This window comes from Nerophis ophidion, linkage group LG03 (genome assembly GCF_033978795.1).
Source record: "Nerophis ophidion isolate RoL-2023_Sa linkage group LG03, RoL_Noph_v1.0, whole genome shotgun sequence".
NCBI classification, from domain to species: Eukaryota; Metazoa; Chordata; class Actinopteri; order Syngnathiformes; family Syngnathidae; genus Nerophis; species Nerophis ophidion.
In genome coordinates, this window is record NC_084613.1 from 39,021,780 (window position 1) to 39,037,354 (window position 15,575).

At 45.6% G+C, this 15,575-nt stretch overlaps 1 protein-coding gene across 4 annotated transcripts in view; it reads right to left on the bottom strand.

Moving 5' to 3' along the window:
* Positions 1-15,575, bottom strand: part of LOC133549569 (regulator of G-protein signaling 6-like) — a 194,407-nt gene that overhangs the window by 22,454 nt on the left and 156,378 nt on the right. For all 4 annotated transcript variants that reach the window (XM_061895111.1, XM_061895112.1, XM_061895113.1 and 1 more), the window contains 6 exons: positions 5,556-5,632; positions 4,143-4,224; positions 3,806-3,880; positions 3,628-3,729; positions 3,373-3,545; positions 3,163-3,288 (listed from right to left, as the gene is read on the bottom strand). In XM_061895111.1, the coding sequence (XP_061751095.1) occupies positions 3,163-3,288; positions 3,373-3,545; positions 3,628-3,729; positions 3,806-3,880; positions 4,143-4,224; positions 5,556-5,632 (635 nt within the window). The remainder of the gene's footprint in view (positions 1-3,162; positions 3,289-3,372; positions 3,546-3,627; positions 3,730-3,805; positions 3,881-4,142; positions 4,225-5,555; positions 5,633-15,575) is intronic.

Here is a 15,575-nt window from a genome sequence, read left to right on the forward strand (position 1 = left end):
TGAGAGACAGAATGTGAAAAAAATAAAAACCCAGGAATTCACATTGTAGGAATTTTAAATAATTTATTTGTAAATTATGGTGGAAAATAAGTATTTGGTCAACCATTCAAACCTCTCACTGATGGAAGGCGGTTTTGCCTCAAAATTTCACGATACATGGCACCTTTCATTCTTTCCTTAACACCGATCAGTTGTCCTGTCCGCTTAGCAGAAAAACAGCCCCAAAGCATGATGTTTCCACCCCCATGCTTCACAGTAGTTATGGTGTTCTTGGGATGCAACTCAGTATTCTTCTTCCTCCAAACACGACGAGTTGAGTCTATACCAAAAAGTTCTATTTTGGTTTCATCTGACCACATGAGATTCTCCCAATCCTCTGCTGTATCATCTATGTATCTATTTTGGTATTAACTCAATTGACCAAATACTTATTTTTCACCATAATTTACAAATTAATTCTTTAAAATTCCTACAATGTGAATTCCTGGATTTTTTTTCACATTCTGTCTCTCACAGTTGAAGTGTACCTATGATGAAAATTACAGACCTCTGTCATCATTTTAAAAGGGAGAACTTGCACAATCGGTGGCTGAATAAATACTTTTTGGCCCCACTGTATATATATATATATATATATATATATATATATATATATATATATATATACAATAGATATTATATAATAAGGGGGACTTTAATATCCATATGAATACCCCATCGGACCCTCCGTGCGTGGCGTTCCAGACTATAATTGATAGCTGTGGTCTTACACAAATAATAAATGAACCCACGCATCGCAACGGTAATACGATATATCTAGTGCTTGTTAGGGGTGTCACCCCCTCCAAAGTTATGATACTCCCGTATACTTAAGTGATGTCACCTCATCATCTTATAACATGTAAAGTTCAGACTCATGTTCAGCAAGCTAATAATAATAATAACTGCTTTAGCATCTGCAAAATTAACCCTGCCACAACGATGACTCTTGCCAGCCGACACCATTCCCAAATTATGTGGGCTCTATTGATAACCTCACTAACAACTTTAACGGCGCACTGTGCGAAACCATTGCACCGCTAAAGCTAAAAAGGGCCCCTAAAAGTCGTACCCCATGGTTTACAGAAGAAATTAGAGCTCAGAAATTATCATGTAGAAAGCTGGAACGCAAATGGCGCGCTACTAAACTTGAGGTTTTCCATTATGGAGTGATAGTTTAATAATTTATAAACGCATGCTTACCTTAGCTAAAGCTAAATACTATTCAAATCTCATCCGCCTCAACAAAAATGATCCTACATTTTTGTTCAGTACAGTAGCATCGCTAACCCAAGGAGGGACTCCTTCCAGTAGCTCCACCCACTCGACTTTATGAATTTCTTTCATAAGAAAATTGAACTCATTAGAAAGGAGATTAAAGTCAACGCATCCCAGCTACAACTGGGTTCTATTAACACAGATACGACTGTATGTACGACGGATACTGTCCTCCAAAATAGTCCCTCTCTTTTTGATGAAATAACATTAGAGGAATTGCTACCAAAGGTGGGTAGTAACGCGCTACATTTACCCCGTTACATTTACTTGAGTAACTTTTGGGATGAATTGTACTTCTACGAGTAGTTTTTATGCAACATACTTTTACTTTTACTTGAGTATATTTATAGAGAAGAAACGCTACTTTTACTCCGTTCCATTTATCTACATTAAGCTCGCTACTTTTTTTTATCGATCTATTAATGTTTGTTTTGGTTATGACAGAGTTTCAAAGTAGAATCTACGCATGCCTGCGTTTCACCAATCACATGCAGTCACTGGTGATGTTGGACCAATCAAACAGAGCCAGGCAGTCACAATACCGTGATACGTAAAACCCGATTTAAACATGTTGACAAACTTATTGGGGTGTTACCATTTAGTGGTCAATTGTACGGAATATGTATTGTACTGTGCAATGTAACAATCAAAAGTATAAAGGAAAAAAGACACTTCTTATTTCAACCGTACTTCCCGTCAAAAGTCTAAAGACTGATTGCACAGTTCCTGTCTTCACAAAAAAAGCGCCGCTCCATCGCACCTGCGTTAACAAAATAAGAGTCTCCGAAAGCCAGCGCAAACAAGCTAGCAAGCTACGGTGTTTGCCGCCAATGTATTTCTTGTAAAGTGAATATAAACAAATATGGAAGATGGACAGATAAGATGCCAAAAACCAACGACTTTCATGTGGTATTAGACAGAAAAGAGGAACTTTTTTTCTCCTCCATTTGAAAACGTGGACGTCTGATTCCAATCAATGCAAGTCATCAGAATCAGGTAATACACCAACTTATATTCTTGTCTTCATGAAAGATAGGAATCTATGTTTTAAACATGCATGTATATTCATTAAAACACCTTCAACATGAGAACAAAAACGGCAAAAATAAATACATATAAATTATATACTGTATATATATCCATCCATTTTCTACCGCTTATTTCCTTTTTGGGGTCGCATTTACTGAGTGTTGTTAAAAGGAAAGGCCATGTATCACAGTGGTAAAAATGCTCTTATGCCAACTTTTTTGCAATGTGTTGCTGCCACTAAATTCTAAGTTAATAATTATTCGGCAAAAAAAATAAAGTTTCTCAGTTCGAACATTAAAAATCTTGTCTTTGCAGTCTATTCAATTGAATATAAGTTGAAAAGGATTTGCAAATCATTGTATTCTGTTTTTATTTACGAATTACACCACGTGACAACTTCACTGGTATAGGGTTTTGTACATGACTCTGGGTTGGACAGGAGGTTTAAAAAAATAAATAAATACAAATAAATTAAATTGCGGCACCCGTGTATACAGGATGTAAACAGGATGTGATGTAGGGGACCCCACCTCTTCAGAATGGCCGTTCCCGCCTATACCGGAAGTGATGTCATCTAAATAGCAGCCCCCAATGGCTTCAAGCGGCATGCAAAATTAATGAATGAGTGAATTGATTAATGAATAAATAAATGAAGCGTTCGAACACTAAGACTTGCTTCACACACAGAGGCATTTTTGGCGCAATGTAAATGTTTGGAAGCCGAAAAGGTCGCAAATAGAGGCCTTCATAAATACAAGGTTCCACTGAACTTCCCCTCCCTTCCCCCACCACCAGTACAGTAAATGACCATCTCACCGTAGGTTCTCTGAGCTGAACTCTGACTCCAAGAACCTCAGGAACTGTTCTCGTCCTGCCGTGTCTTTTAGAGCTTCCTCTAAGGAGAAACCCCACTTCTTCACCCGTTGCTGGCTCGGATCCAGACTGCTCCAACCAGAGAAAAAGCAGTTCTAACAATGTATGTCAGCAACTTTAGCCACACTCCAGGCACCACTTCTGTTGCCTCACCTTGCCTCCAGGTCCCAAAAGGAGCAGTCATCACTGAACCAAGGGTTGGAGGGCTCAGTCGGCGACACGAAGGGGTCGTAGTCCATGAACTGCTCCGTGTAGCCCATCAGGCTGTCTGCCACTTTGGAAACCTTCAAGCAGTGTCGGTCCAGCTGGATGTTGAGGAAGGTGATCTGAAGGAAGAGAGAGCCAGTAATGGGGATGCTAAATAAAGTACAACATTCATTAATAAGGATAAGCGGGCATCTTTATTACCTCCTTCTGAACGTCCTCTTTGGTGGGTTTCCTGGCAGGCTGAGAGCTCATGTGGATTGGACTAGGCTGGCTGTGGTTATCATCTGGTAACCCATAAACTGACTGGAGAAGGTGACACGATAAACACTTTTACGAACTTTATTTCTAAAACCATTTATGCAGTTTTAGCTCTGGTCACCTTTTTGACTCTGTGTGGGTTTTTCTCTCTGCGGCACTTGCGGATATCCATTTCTGTGGTGTTGACGCAGCCTGGCTGTGAAAGAAGGGGTAGCGTTTCAGGGTCGGAGAACAGTGTTTCCTCCAGCTTGTGTTGGCATTGTGCTCAATACAAAGCTTTTGTCCAATTCCATCAAACCACGCTCACAAAGGCTTGTGTGCAGAGTGACTCACACACACATAATGGAACTCTCACCTCATTCACTTGCCTCGCAATGTAAGATTTTATTGTTAATTTTTTGCTCATCTCCATTTCTTTTCTCATTTCTGCAGCAAGTATGACTATTGGTGTGACTCACCACTGGTCGATGGACATCCCAGAAGGCCCTCTCTTGGCTATCCAGGATCTTCCTTTCTGCCTTGTCCTTCTTTCTGTCGATTCTGTTAATTAAATAAAACTTGTGGTGACTTTGTACTTTTTAGTAAGGAAAAGGAATGAGAAATATATGTATTTTTGAGGACATTTCCTGAGTGTGTCAGTCTGACTTGGACTAAATATGTGCTTGCCGATTCTCCCTGTCTTTTTGTTCTCTCGACCACTACCAGAAATCGTCAAGAAAAAGTCATACAGACATACAAACAGGGTCGTGCCTAGGCTTTGTGTGGCCCTACACAAGATTGTGTTTGTGGCCCCATCTTTAAAATTACTTATTTTTCTTTTATTACTTCCCCCACAAAAAACCCGACATCTCCGCCCCGCATACACAATCTCAATATGTTTACATGCACTAAAAAGTAATCATTGACCTGATTTGTGTAAACTGATTAGTTTTAGTCTAATTTTAGTCGATAATATTCCTCAACATTTCAGTCAACTAAAATGACAGGAAATTTCGTAGACTAAAATATGAAGTATAAGGTATAACGCATCTTTGAAGTTATCTTGAAACCACTTGTATGAAGGTTATTGCAGCGCGTCTCAAAAACTAAAATCACAACAAGCCAATTTCATCATTGTTTTCGTCAACATGCATTTGTTGTGATTAGTTATCGTTCTATCTCAGTCAATAAAATGAACATCTTTAGCCAACGAAATTAACACTGGTTGAAACCAGCGTTTTAAAACACGGCATTCTCTTTATTTCATAGATTAGGTAGAGATTATAGATTAGCTAATTATTATGATTGGATAATACATAATTATTATGATTGGATAATACATATAATAAAAACTTCCAGCTTTTACCACATAATGACATACTAACTACCACACATTAGCTTTGTGTGTGGTCAGCCAATTAAGGGGACTTAATAAGGTTTGGCTTCTAATGTTAGCTATCATTTATTCATATTTTTATCATTACAACATGAGTATGTACATATAGAAAAATGTTAGTTGCTTCTCTTGGACGGATTTTGTGTATGTGCACACACTCCCTGCGTATACAGGTGGGTGAGAAAGTTGTGGGTGACAAGCCTAAACGGCAAACAAATTCCTTGAACCGCAGTGAAATGTTTATTCTGTATAATTAGTAATTGTGAAAATTATAGATATTATATTATCCATCTATATATTTATGGATACAGTCTCTATGTTTTGTTAAATCATTTAAGGTAATGTAAGCTAGACCTTGGTGTTCTTGTTGTATTATTTTGTTTTTTTTAAAAAAGTAACTTTGAGCTATATGCAAACAGCGCCATTGTACGGAGAATAATCACATTGTTGCAACCTTTCTACATCTCCCAATGATGCCACATATGCATCTACTCACTTGACTTGAGCCTCAGCTTGCATGAAGATAAACTCCCACTTTCTGGCAAAAGCCCTCTGTAGTCTAGCAAGGTTCTCCTGCAGAATGCAAACAAACTTGACGTTAGAAAAAAAATCACTCAGAATATAATAATTACCTCATTCATTCTCAGCGTTTACTTGTGTTGTCCAATGATTAACTTACTTAATAAGATTAATCACATTTTAAATTGAATTTGGATTATTCATTGCGGGTTGTTATTTGTTTGCATAATATAAATTCACTTAAAAAGGTAATATGACTTTTTTCCTACATTTAAAACACTTCCGTGTTGGTTACATCAGTGTTTTTCAACCTTTTTTGAGCTAAGGCACATTTTTTGCGTTGAAAAAATCCGGAGGCACACCACCAGCAGAAATCATCAACTCAGTTGACAGTTAAAAGTCATTGTCGCAATTGTTGGATATGATTGTAGCGACCCCAAAAAGGGAATAAGCGGTAGAAAATGGATGGATGGATGGATTGTAGCTGAGATAGGCACCAGCGCCCCCCGCGACCCCAAAAGGAATAAGCGGTAGAAATGGATGGATAGTTGGACCTTAAAGCATAACCAAGCATACATCAATATAGCTCTTGTCTCAAAGTAGGTGTACTGTCACATCATGCCATGACTATTTGGAGTTTGTTGCTGTTTTCCTGTGCGCAGTGTTTTAGCGCTCCTATTTTGGTGGCTTTTTTCATTTTTGGGGTATTTTCCTGTAGCAGCTTCATGTCTTCAATGAGCGATATTTCCTGCATCTACTTTGTTTTAGTAATCAAGACTATTTCAGTTGTTCATATTTGTCTTTGTGGGGACATTGTTGATTGTCATGTCATGTTCGGATTTACATTGTGGACTCCGTCTTTGCTCCACAGTAAGTTTTTGCTGTCGTCCAGCATTCTGTTTTTGTTTAATTTGCAGCCGGTTCAGTTTTAGTTTCGTTCTGCATAGCCTTCCCTAGGCTGCAAAGCCTTTTCTTTAGGGCACTCACCTTTTGTTTATTTTTGGTTTAAGCATAAGACAACTTTTTACCTGCATTTACAAAGCAATTAGCTTCCATCTGCCACCTACTGATATGGAAGAGTCCCGCCCCCCAGCCAAAGTCATTCGCTAACACCCCGTAGCAGCCGCTACACCACCCCCACCCTTACAAAAAGTCCTCGCCCTCGGAGGACTGACCCGTAAGGCAACATTTGGTGACATCACAACAGCATGTAAATCAGAGCAACACATTAGTGCAAACAAAACAATGTAGACAGCGTAACCTTTACATCACACAAAGCAGGTTTACACCCCCCCCCCCCCATTTTCCCTAGTCTAAGGACACCACAAAGTCTTGCAAGCGGTCCGGAGGCCTCTTTTTCCGCCTCGGCCGCTCCCTTCCAGGCCCCAGGAATGGGACAACTGGGTCAGGTGTGCCAGTCCTCGGGAGGGAGCTGGAGGGGGCGGGGGACACAAGGGGAGGGGAAATTGGTTCTCCCTGGGGCGTAAGCGGGGTATTGGGAAAGGGCTGGGTGGGCAAGGGAGAGGTCACCTGTGTATCCGAGGCAGGGGAAGGGGGAATCCCCCGGTAGGGGGATAGTCTGTCTCTGTGGAGGGCCACTTTCCTTCCCCGGGGGGGCAGCTGGACACGATACACAACCTCTCCCAGCTTCTGGAGTATCCTACAGGGCCCTGTCCATTTGCCTTCCAGCTTGGGACTGCGGCCCTTCTTCCGAATGTGGTTGTAAACCCAGACCAACTCGCCTGGCACGAAGTCCCTCCCTCGGGTCGTCATGTCATAGTAGCGCTTTTGTTTCACACCAGCTTCCTGCAGCTGCTTCCGAGCGAAACTGTGGGCTGAGTCCAGCCGGTCCTGTAATTTCCTGGCGTAATCTGGTCCTGCAGCGAAGGCCGGGGCATCAGGAGGGCGGCCAAAGGCCAGCTCTGCTGGTGTGCGCATCTCTCTCCCTACCATGAGAAGCGCCGGTGTGCACTCCGTGGATTCCTGGACAGCAGAGCGACACGCCATCAGCACCAGCGGTAGGTGTTCGTCCCAGTCACGCTGGTGGCGGGAGGTGACAATGGCGAGCTGGTCTCCCAGGTTGCGGTGGAAATGCTCCACCAACCCATCCCTCTGAGGGTGCAATGGGGTAGTGCGGGTTTTGTGGATGCCCAGGCGCTTGCACAAGGCGGCAAACACCCGGGACTCAAAGTTTGTGCCCCGGTCACTGTGCAGAGATGCCATGACGCCAAACCGACTTATCATTCCCCCTACCAGGGCATCAGCAATGGTCTCTGCCTCCTGGTTGGGAATGGCGTATGCCTCTGGCCACATTGTAAAATAGTCAATGGCAGAAAGGACATAGCGGTTCCCCTTGTCCAACCATGGGTACGGCCCCGTAATGTCAATCCCCACCCTGTCCATGGGGCACCCCACTGGGAACTGTTGGAGCGGCGCCTGTGAGCGCCCAGTGGGGCCTTTGCGGGCAACGCAGGGGTCGCAGCGGCGGCAGAAATCTTCCACATCTCTCTTCTGCCGACCCCAATAGAACCCCTGTCGCAGCCGCTTAAGTGTTTTGGCGACCCCGAAATGTCCAGAACCACCTTCCCCATCCACTGCCTTAAGCACTGCCCCTTGCAGTCCCTTTGGCACCACCACCTGCCACTGTTCTTCACCCGTGGCCGCGGCCTTAAATGACCGCTGCAACACGCCTTGGGACACCCGCAGTGAGTCAAACATGGCCCAAAGTCTCTTGGTAGACTTGGAGAATGGTGCCACCGCCTCTACCCACTGCAAGACAGGATGAAGGTCTGTGTCACCCTCCTGTGCGTGCCTCCAATCAGGGTTTGTCACAGTCTGTAGTTCCCTGCAGGCAACGTTATCAGCCTGACTGACGGCCACACCCTCAGCGCCTTCTGCCCGCCGCTCTTGTTCCCAAGCTTCCCTGCGCTCGCAGTAACGACATCCGTCTACTGCACACGGCCGGCGAGAGAGTGCGTCCGCGTTGGAGTGGCGAGCGCCCGGCCGATGTTCTATTTTAAAGTCGTATCCTTGTAGCTCTTCCAACCACCTGGCGACCTGCCCCTCCGGCTCCCGGAAAGTCATTAGCCACTGGAGGGCAGAGTGGTCAGTCGTAATCACAAAGGGGAGGCCACACAGGTAATATTTAAAGTGTCTGATAGAGAGCACCACGGCCAGCAGTTCTCGGCGGGTGACACAGTAATTACGTTCCGACTTTGTGAGTTTCTGACTGAAGTATGCCACAACCCTCTCCCCTTCCTGCCACGGCTGTGCAAGTACACCCCCCACCCCCACTCCACTGGCATCAGTGTCAAGTAAGAAGGGCAGGGCGAGGTCAGGTGGGGCTAGTACCGGGGCCTCATACAGGGCCCGTTTCAACCCCCAGAATGCCTCCTGGCACCCTTCGGACCACACAAAGTCTTTGCCTTTTTCCAGGAAACGGTATAGGGGCGCGGCGATTGTAGCAAAACCCCGCACGTGCCTCCGGTAGTAAGAGGCAAGCCCAATGAAGCTCTTCAGCTGTCCTTGGTCTCGAGGGGCGGGACAGTCTCTCACGGCCCGCACTTTATCACCCATGGGGCCAATGCCATCGGCACCCAGCTCATGTCCCAAGAAGGTTACTTCTTGTCGCATGAAACTGCATTTCTCAGGGTGCAGTTTAAGGCCTGCTGCTCAAATCCTCTCCAGGACTCTCCTCAGGGACCCCAAAGCTGCTTCGAAAGAACGCCTGTGTACCAGGATGTCGTCCAGGTATACCAGGCACTCTTGGCGTGAAATACCAGCCAGCACTTTGTCCATAAGCCGGGCAAAAGTGGAAGGTGCATTACAGAGCCCAAAACTAAGGACTTTGAATTGCCACAGTACAGAGGGCGGATTTAGGACGAGATTCGGGAGACAGGGGTACTTGGTAATATCCGCTCTTAAGGTCCAGAGTGGTGAACCACGAAGAGCCGGAAACTAGGTCCAGGGACTCATCAATACGGGGAAGGGGGTAAGAGTCCTTTGTGGTCACTTCGTTCAGCCGTCTGTAATCCACACAGAATCGCCAATCTTCAGCCTTCTTCTTCGCGACCATGACCACAGGTGCCGCCCAGGGGCTCTCAGATGGCTCAATAAAGTCGGCCCGCAGCAGGTCCTCCACGGCCTTGTCGCATACCTGCTGTCGAGCGAGGGGGATGCGGCGCGCGTGACACTTGATGGGCCTCGCCAAGCCAGTGTGTATTAGATGCTCTGCCAAGTGGGTTCTTCCCACTTCACTCTCATTTGTTGCAAAGCTGCCCTGAAATTCCATCAGCAGCTGTTTCAGCTGTTCTTGTTGCTGTTTTTCCAGGTCTCCGTACTCCTCTCTCCACACCCCTCCCCCTATGACGCGGGGACCCGGCTGTGGGCGAGGGGCTGTGGCCGGGGCTGCCCGGGGCTGGCATCCCCTGGTAGTAAACAGCTCTGTCTCCCCCCTCATTGGCTGAAGGGAGACAGGGTGAGGGCAGGAGTAGTAACTTGGTGCGGTGTGAGGCAACCAGAATGCAGAGGCATGCGGTGAAACGGGAAGGGGCCCGGGAACTAGGGTACCCATGGCAACTGTTGGGCCTCCCGGGAAGTTAAGTGTACCCCTCCCCATGTCTAGCAGGCACCCAGTGACTTGGAGGAAGTCCAGCCCTAAGATCCAGCAGTCTTGCATGTCTGCCACCCAAACTAGATGGCCGACTTTTTTTCCCCCCACGCACAACCACAGGAACCCCTTTCCCACTATAGGAGCAAGCTGGCCAGTGACTGTGCGGAGCTGTACTGCTGTAGGCTCAAGTGGTGTACTGCTGGTGTACATTGATTTTGCAGATTTTGCAGAGTCACCGCCCTCAGTAGTTCGGTAATTTCTGTCGGCCAAGCCGGCGCCCTGTCACCAGACGGGTGTGACGACACCGCCCTCACTGGATGGGGTTTCATTTCCAGGTCCCCAGCTGCAGCCGCACTTCCCAGCATCTCCCTCTCAACAGCAGCTTCCAGTGCCTCCTGCAGGGACCTCGGGTGCTGAAGCTCCACTTGCACGCGCAGGTCAGGAGGAGTAATGGCTCCAACAAACAGGTCAGTTGCGAGCTCGTTTCGTGCCTCAGCAGGCAGGTGACCATATGCACGGCGCACCTGGCCCTCAATGTCATTAGCGAGCCCCCGGAGTGGCTCGCCAGGCTTCCTGCACCTCCCTCTCAGTTCAGTTTTTAAAAGTGCTGGCTGAGACCATCTCCCAATCCTCCTCTTGAGCGCCCCCACCAGGGCTGCGTAGCATCGCTGCTGTTCGGGATCCAGCAGCAGGAGGCACGAAAGAGCCTCTCCCTCTAGACACTAAGCCAATTGCAATGCTTTGTCCTTTGCTTCCCACCTTCTTGCGTCTGCCAACAGTTCAAATTGAGCGTGGATCGCCTCCCAATCCGATCCACCGGCAAATTTTGGCGTCTTCACTGATGCAGCAGATGGTGGAGGGGACGCGCCGTGTGGGGAAGTTGCGGGCGGCGGCAACTTTACATCTTCACGGGTCGACGAGCCGGTAGTATGCAAGCAGTAGCGCGACTGTTCGACAGTCACCCGCTCCAAAACAGCGTTATCCCGCTCCACTTTATACTTCCTTTCACCGGAGCTAAACATGATAAACGGCTAGCGGATCTAGCTAACTCACAGACTGAAACTAACTGGCTAATGCGCGGTACGCAGCATGTCCTTACCGCGACAAAGTCTCTTTCGAACTCGCCGTTTTACTTCTGACACCAGTGTAATAATCCCAGGAATGCAGGCCCATACAACTTCTCCGTTGTATCTTATCTTTATTGCACAAGATGCAAAACAATCATACAACAGCACTCATGTGTCTCTCCAACCGTCTTCCCGGGCAACTCGAACACTCACTCTTCCCTATCTTTTCCCGGAATTCCCGCCCCCCAGCCAAAGTCATTCGCTAACACCCCGTAGCAGCCGCTACAATACTGTAAACACTACTAAATTCAATAAATAAAAACAACAACAACAGTGTTTAATATGAATTAGAGTAGGGCTTGTCTCATAACAAGAACAAACTTAATATCACAATCACATATCTGTATCTGTACTAATAAAGCTAGCAGACTCTACGTATAACAGTAACTCGACCTGTTTAACATATCAAGTTACGTGCTGACAGAACATACTCACAAAGAGGTAACCACACCGTCACTGAATGTAAACATGGCTAAACATGCTGCTAAAGTAACACACACATTATGATTGACATTAGCGTAACAAAAGCTAACTTTAGCCTGTAGTTAGCAGCCCATTTGCGCCAGGAGTATGTGGAAAACGTACTAATGTATTAGCTTACTATGACATTTATCGATGTTAACAGCATTTGTAACTTATCTTCGAAAAAATATCCTTGTGGCTTGCCTTAAGGTGCCGCTTAAGGTTGGTCCTATTTTTTCTGCATATTGTGTGGCCACATTTGTCACCGTCTTCCTTCACAATACATTCTGTTTTATTGTCTGCTGGGTTATATTTGAAATACACCCATATGTCGTCTTTACGTCTGCAACCACAGGGCCCCTGTGTTGAAAGTGCCGCCGCCATCACGGTCCATCGCCTGATGAAAAACAACAGTCTGACGTGTTGAGCACGTTGTGCGCTGCACGCCAGTTGGTGGGCGTGACCAAACAAGGATAGAAGATACTTTTTAGGGATTAAATGACACACACAATAAACAGAAATGTCATGCATTTTAAACGTCTGACAGATTACCCACTAACATTTTCGTCCGTTCTCGTCTCGTCAACGAAAACTCACACACGTCTCGTCATGTTTTCGTCATCAGAGAGACATGTTTATCTCGTCACCGTCTTGTTATTCTCATGAAAAAAAGTGGTGTCAACGAAATGATTTCGTCATCGTCATTGTTGACGAAAAAAACACTGCTTGCAAGACATTTCAGCAAAACAATGCCAAGCCAGGGGTTACAACAGCTTGGCTTCATAATTGTCATGATCCGTGGTCCGGATAATGTTTTTTGTTTTCTGTTTATTTTGGACTCCATTAGTTCCTGTTTGTGGACCTCCTGAGTTTGTTACCATGGCTACTTATGATTTTCACCTGCCTCTGTTGTTCCGGACGCGCACCTGTTGCTTATCAGAGACACTATTTAGGCCTGCCTTTGCCGGTGACTTGTCCTTGCTTCTTTGTTCGCTTCATGCTCGCATCACGTAAGTGCCTATGCTAAGTTCAGTTTTGAGTGCGATTGGCACCTTGTTGTGTCGGTTTTTCTGTTTTTGTACCTCTTTGAGTGTTTTTTGAGAATTAAATGATGTTCCTACCTGCAAGTCCAGTTTGCATCCAGAGAAAACGAACCGCGCAGTAAGCCGCAACCACACCGTGACAATAATAAAAGACTCTGGGTACTAGACTAGCCTGCCTGTCGTCCAGACTTGTCTCCCTTTTGAAAATAGGTGACATAATATGAAGCTCGAAATACCACAACGGAGACCCTGGACTGTTGAACGAATTAAGCTGTACATCAAGCAAAAATGGTAAAGAATTTCACCTGAAAAGATAAAAAAATTGGTCTCCTCAGTTCCCAAATGTTTACTAAGAGTTGTTAAAAGGAGAGGTCATGTGACACAGTGGTAAAAATGCCCCTGTACCGACTTTTTTGCAATTTGTTGTTGCCATTGAATTCCAAGTTAATGATTATTTGCAAAAACAATTTAAGTCTCTCAGTTGAAACATTAAATATATTTTCTTTGCAGTCTATTCAATTGAACATAAGTTGAAAAGGATTTGCAAATTATTGTAAAATGTTTTTATTTACAAATTAAACAATGTGCCAACTTCACTGGTTTTGGGTTTTGTGCAAAGTGATCATTGCAGACGCGATGAGCATGGTCAGATTGGATTACACAAAAGATGATGAAAATCATATCTTGAAAAGGGAATTGCAGTTGTTTTTTTTTTAATGCCTCCTAACTCGTAAATAAAAATCCGCTTACAGCGGTGCCAATGGGAGGTCCTCTATACTGCTCATAAAACCCAAAAAAAACCCATCCAAAAAGCCCCAACAATACTCCACTTACGTACGATTTGTGACTTGAATATTAACCAAGTATTAGTGATATTGGGGAATAAGGGGTAGAAAATGGATGGATGAATAGTGATATTGTTATTATAACCGCAGACAAACAATTTATAGCGGCGCCGTGATCACAAGCTTGTGTGCCAATGTTGAATTTATCAAGTGATCAGCTGCTTCCTCGCTTCCTTGCTCGTCAAACTTTATTGTAGATCATAAATCATGCCTCTCACCTGGATAGGAGGGGACGTATTCCAACAAGCTGGCACTCTTTTCCAGCTAAATTAGACCCGGTAATGGTGAGAATAACACAAAAAGACACTTGGTTCCAACTCGCGAGGATTATGAGCCATGTTTCATCTAAATGGGAATATATGAACATTCTAGCAGGCAGCAATTTAATCAACAGACCTTGTACAGTAAGTTGTGTTTTAATATGTTTGTTGGCTCTCAAAAAGTATTTTTAAGGGCTTTATAGACAGAAAAGAATGGCTCCCATAGGCTCCATTGCAAGCAGACTTTTGATCACAATTATTTAATATTTAAAATGCATTTTAAAAATATACATCCGTGTTCATGTCTTTCATAATGATTATGAACAATAGGCTTTTGCCTATCCCCAAAAAAGTGCAGTTCCTCTAAGAACCATTTTCTTCGACACACTTTTTTTTTCTGACTTTATAAACAACTTCTTGCGGCAATTTATGCAAACTCATTCCAATCTCTCTGTTTGAACAACTGGAACACCCAAGAACAGAATAGCAACACAGCATTTTCTGCTCAAACTTGTTTTAAGGCTATGTTCGAGTTGGTTGACCATCATATGTATTAAGACGTTAAGAAAATATATGCAACCCAGCAACTGTCCATCCATCCATCCATCATCTTCCGCTTATCCGAGGTCGGGTCGCGGGGGCAACAGCCTAAGCAGGGAAACCCAGACTTCCCTCTCCCCAGCCACTTTGTCTAGCTCTTCCCGGGGGATCCCGAGGCGTTCCCAGGCCAGCCGGGAGACATAGTCTTCCCAACGTGTCCTGGGTCTTCCCCGTGGCCTCCTACCGGTTGGACGTGCCCTAAACACCTCCCTAGGGAGGCGTTCGGGTGGCATCCTGACCAGATGCCCGAACCACCTCATCTGGCTCCTCTCGATGTGGAGGAGCAGCGGCTTTACTTTGAGTTCCTCCCGGATGGCAGAGCTTCTCACCCTATCTCTAAGGGAGAGCCCCGCCACACGGCGGAGGAAACTCATTTCGGCCGCTTGTACCCGTGATCTTATCCTTTCGGTCATGACCCAAAGCTCATGACCATAGGTGAGGATGGGAACGTAGATCGACCGGTAAATTGAGAGCTTTGCCTTCTGGCTCAGCTCCTTCTTCACCACAACGGATCGGTACAACGTCCGCATTACTGAAGACGCCGCACCGATCCGCCTGTCGATCTCACAATCCACTCTTCCCTCACTCGTGAACAAGACTCCTAGGTACTTGAACTCCTCCACTTGGGGCAGGGTCTCCTCCCCAACCCGGAGATGGCACTCCACCCTTTTCCGGGCGAGAACCATGGACTCGGATTTGGAGGTGCTGATTCTCATTCCGGTCGCTTCACACTCGGCTGCGAACCGATCCAGCGAGAGCTGAAGATCCCGGTCAGATGAAGCCATCAGGACCACATCATCTGCAAAAAGCAGAGACCTAATCCTGCGGTTACCAAACCGGAACCCCTCAACGCCTTGACTGCGCCTAGAAATTCTGTCCATAAAAGTTATGAACAGAATCGGTGACAAAGGACAGCCTTGGCGGAGTCCAACCCTCACTGGGAATGTGTTCGACTTACTGCCGGCAATGCGAACCAAGCTCTGGCACTGATCGTACAGGGAACGGACCGCCACAATAAGACAGTCCGATACCCCATACTCTCTGAGCA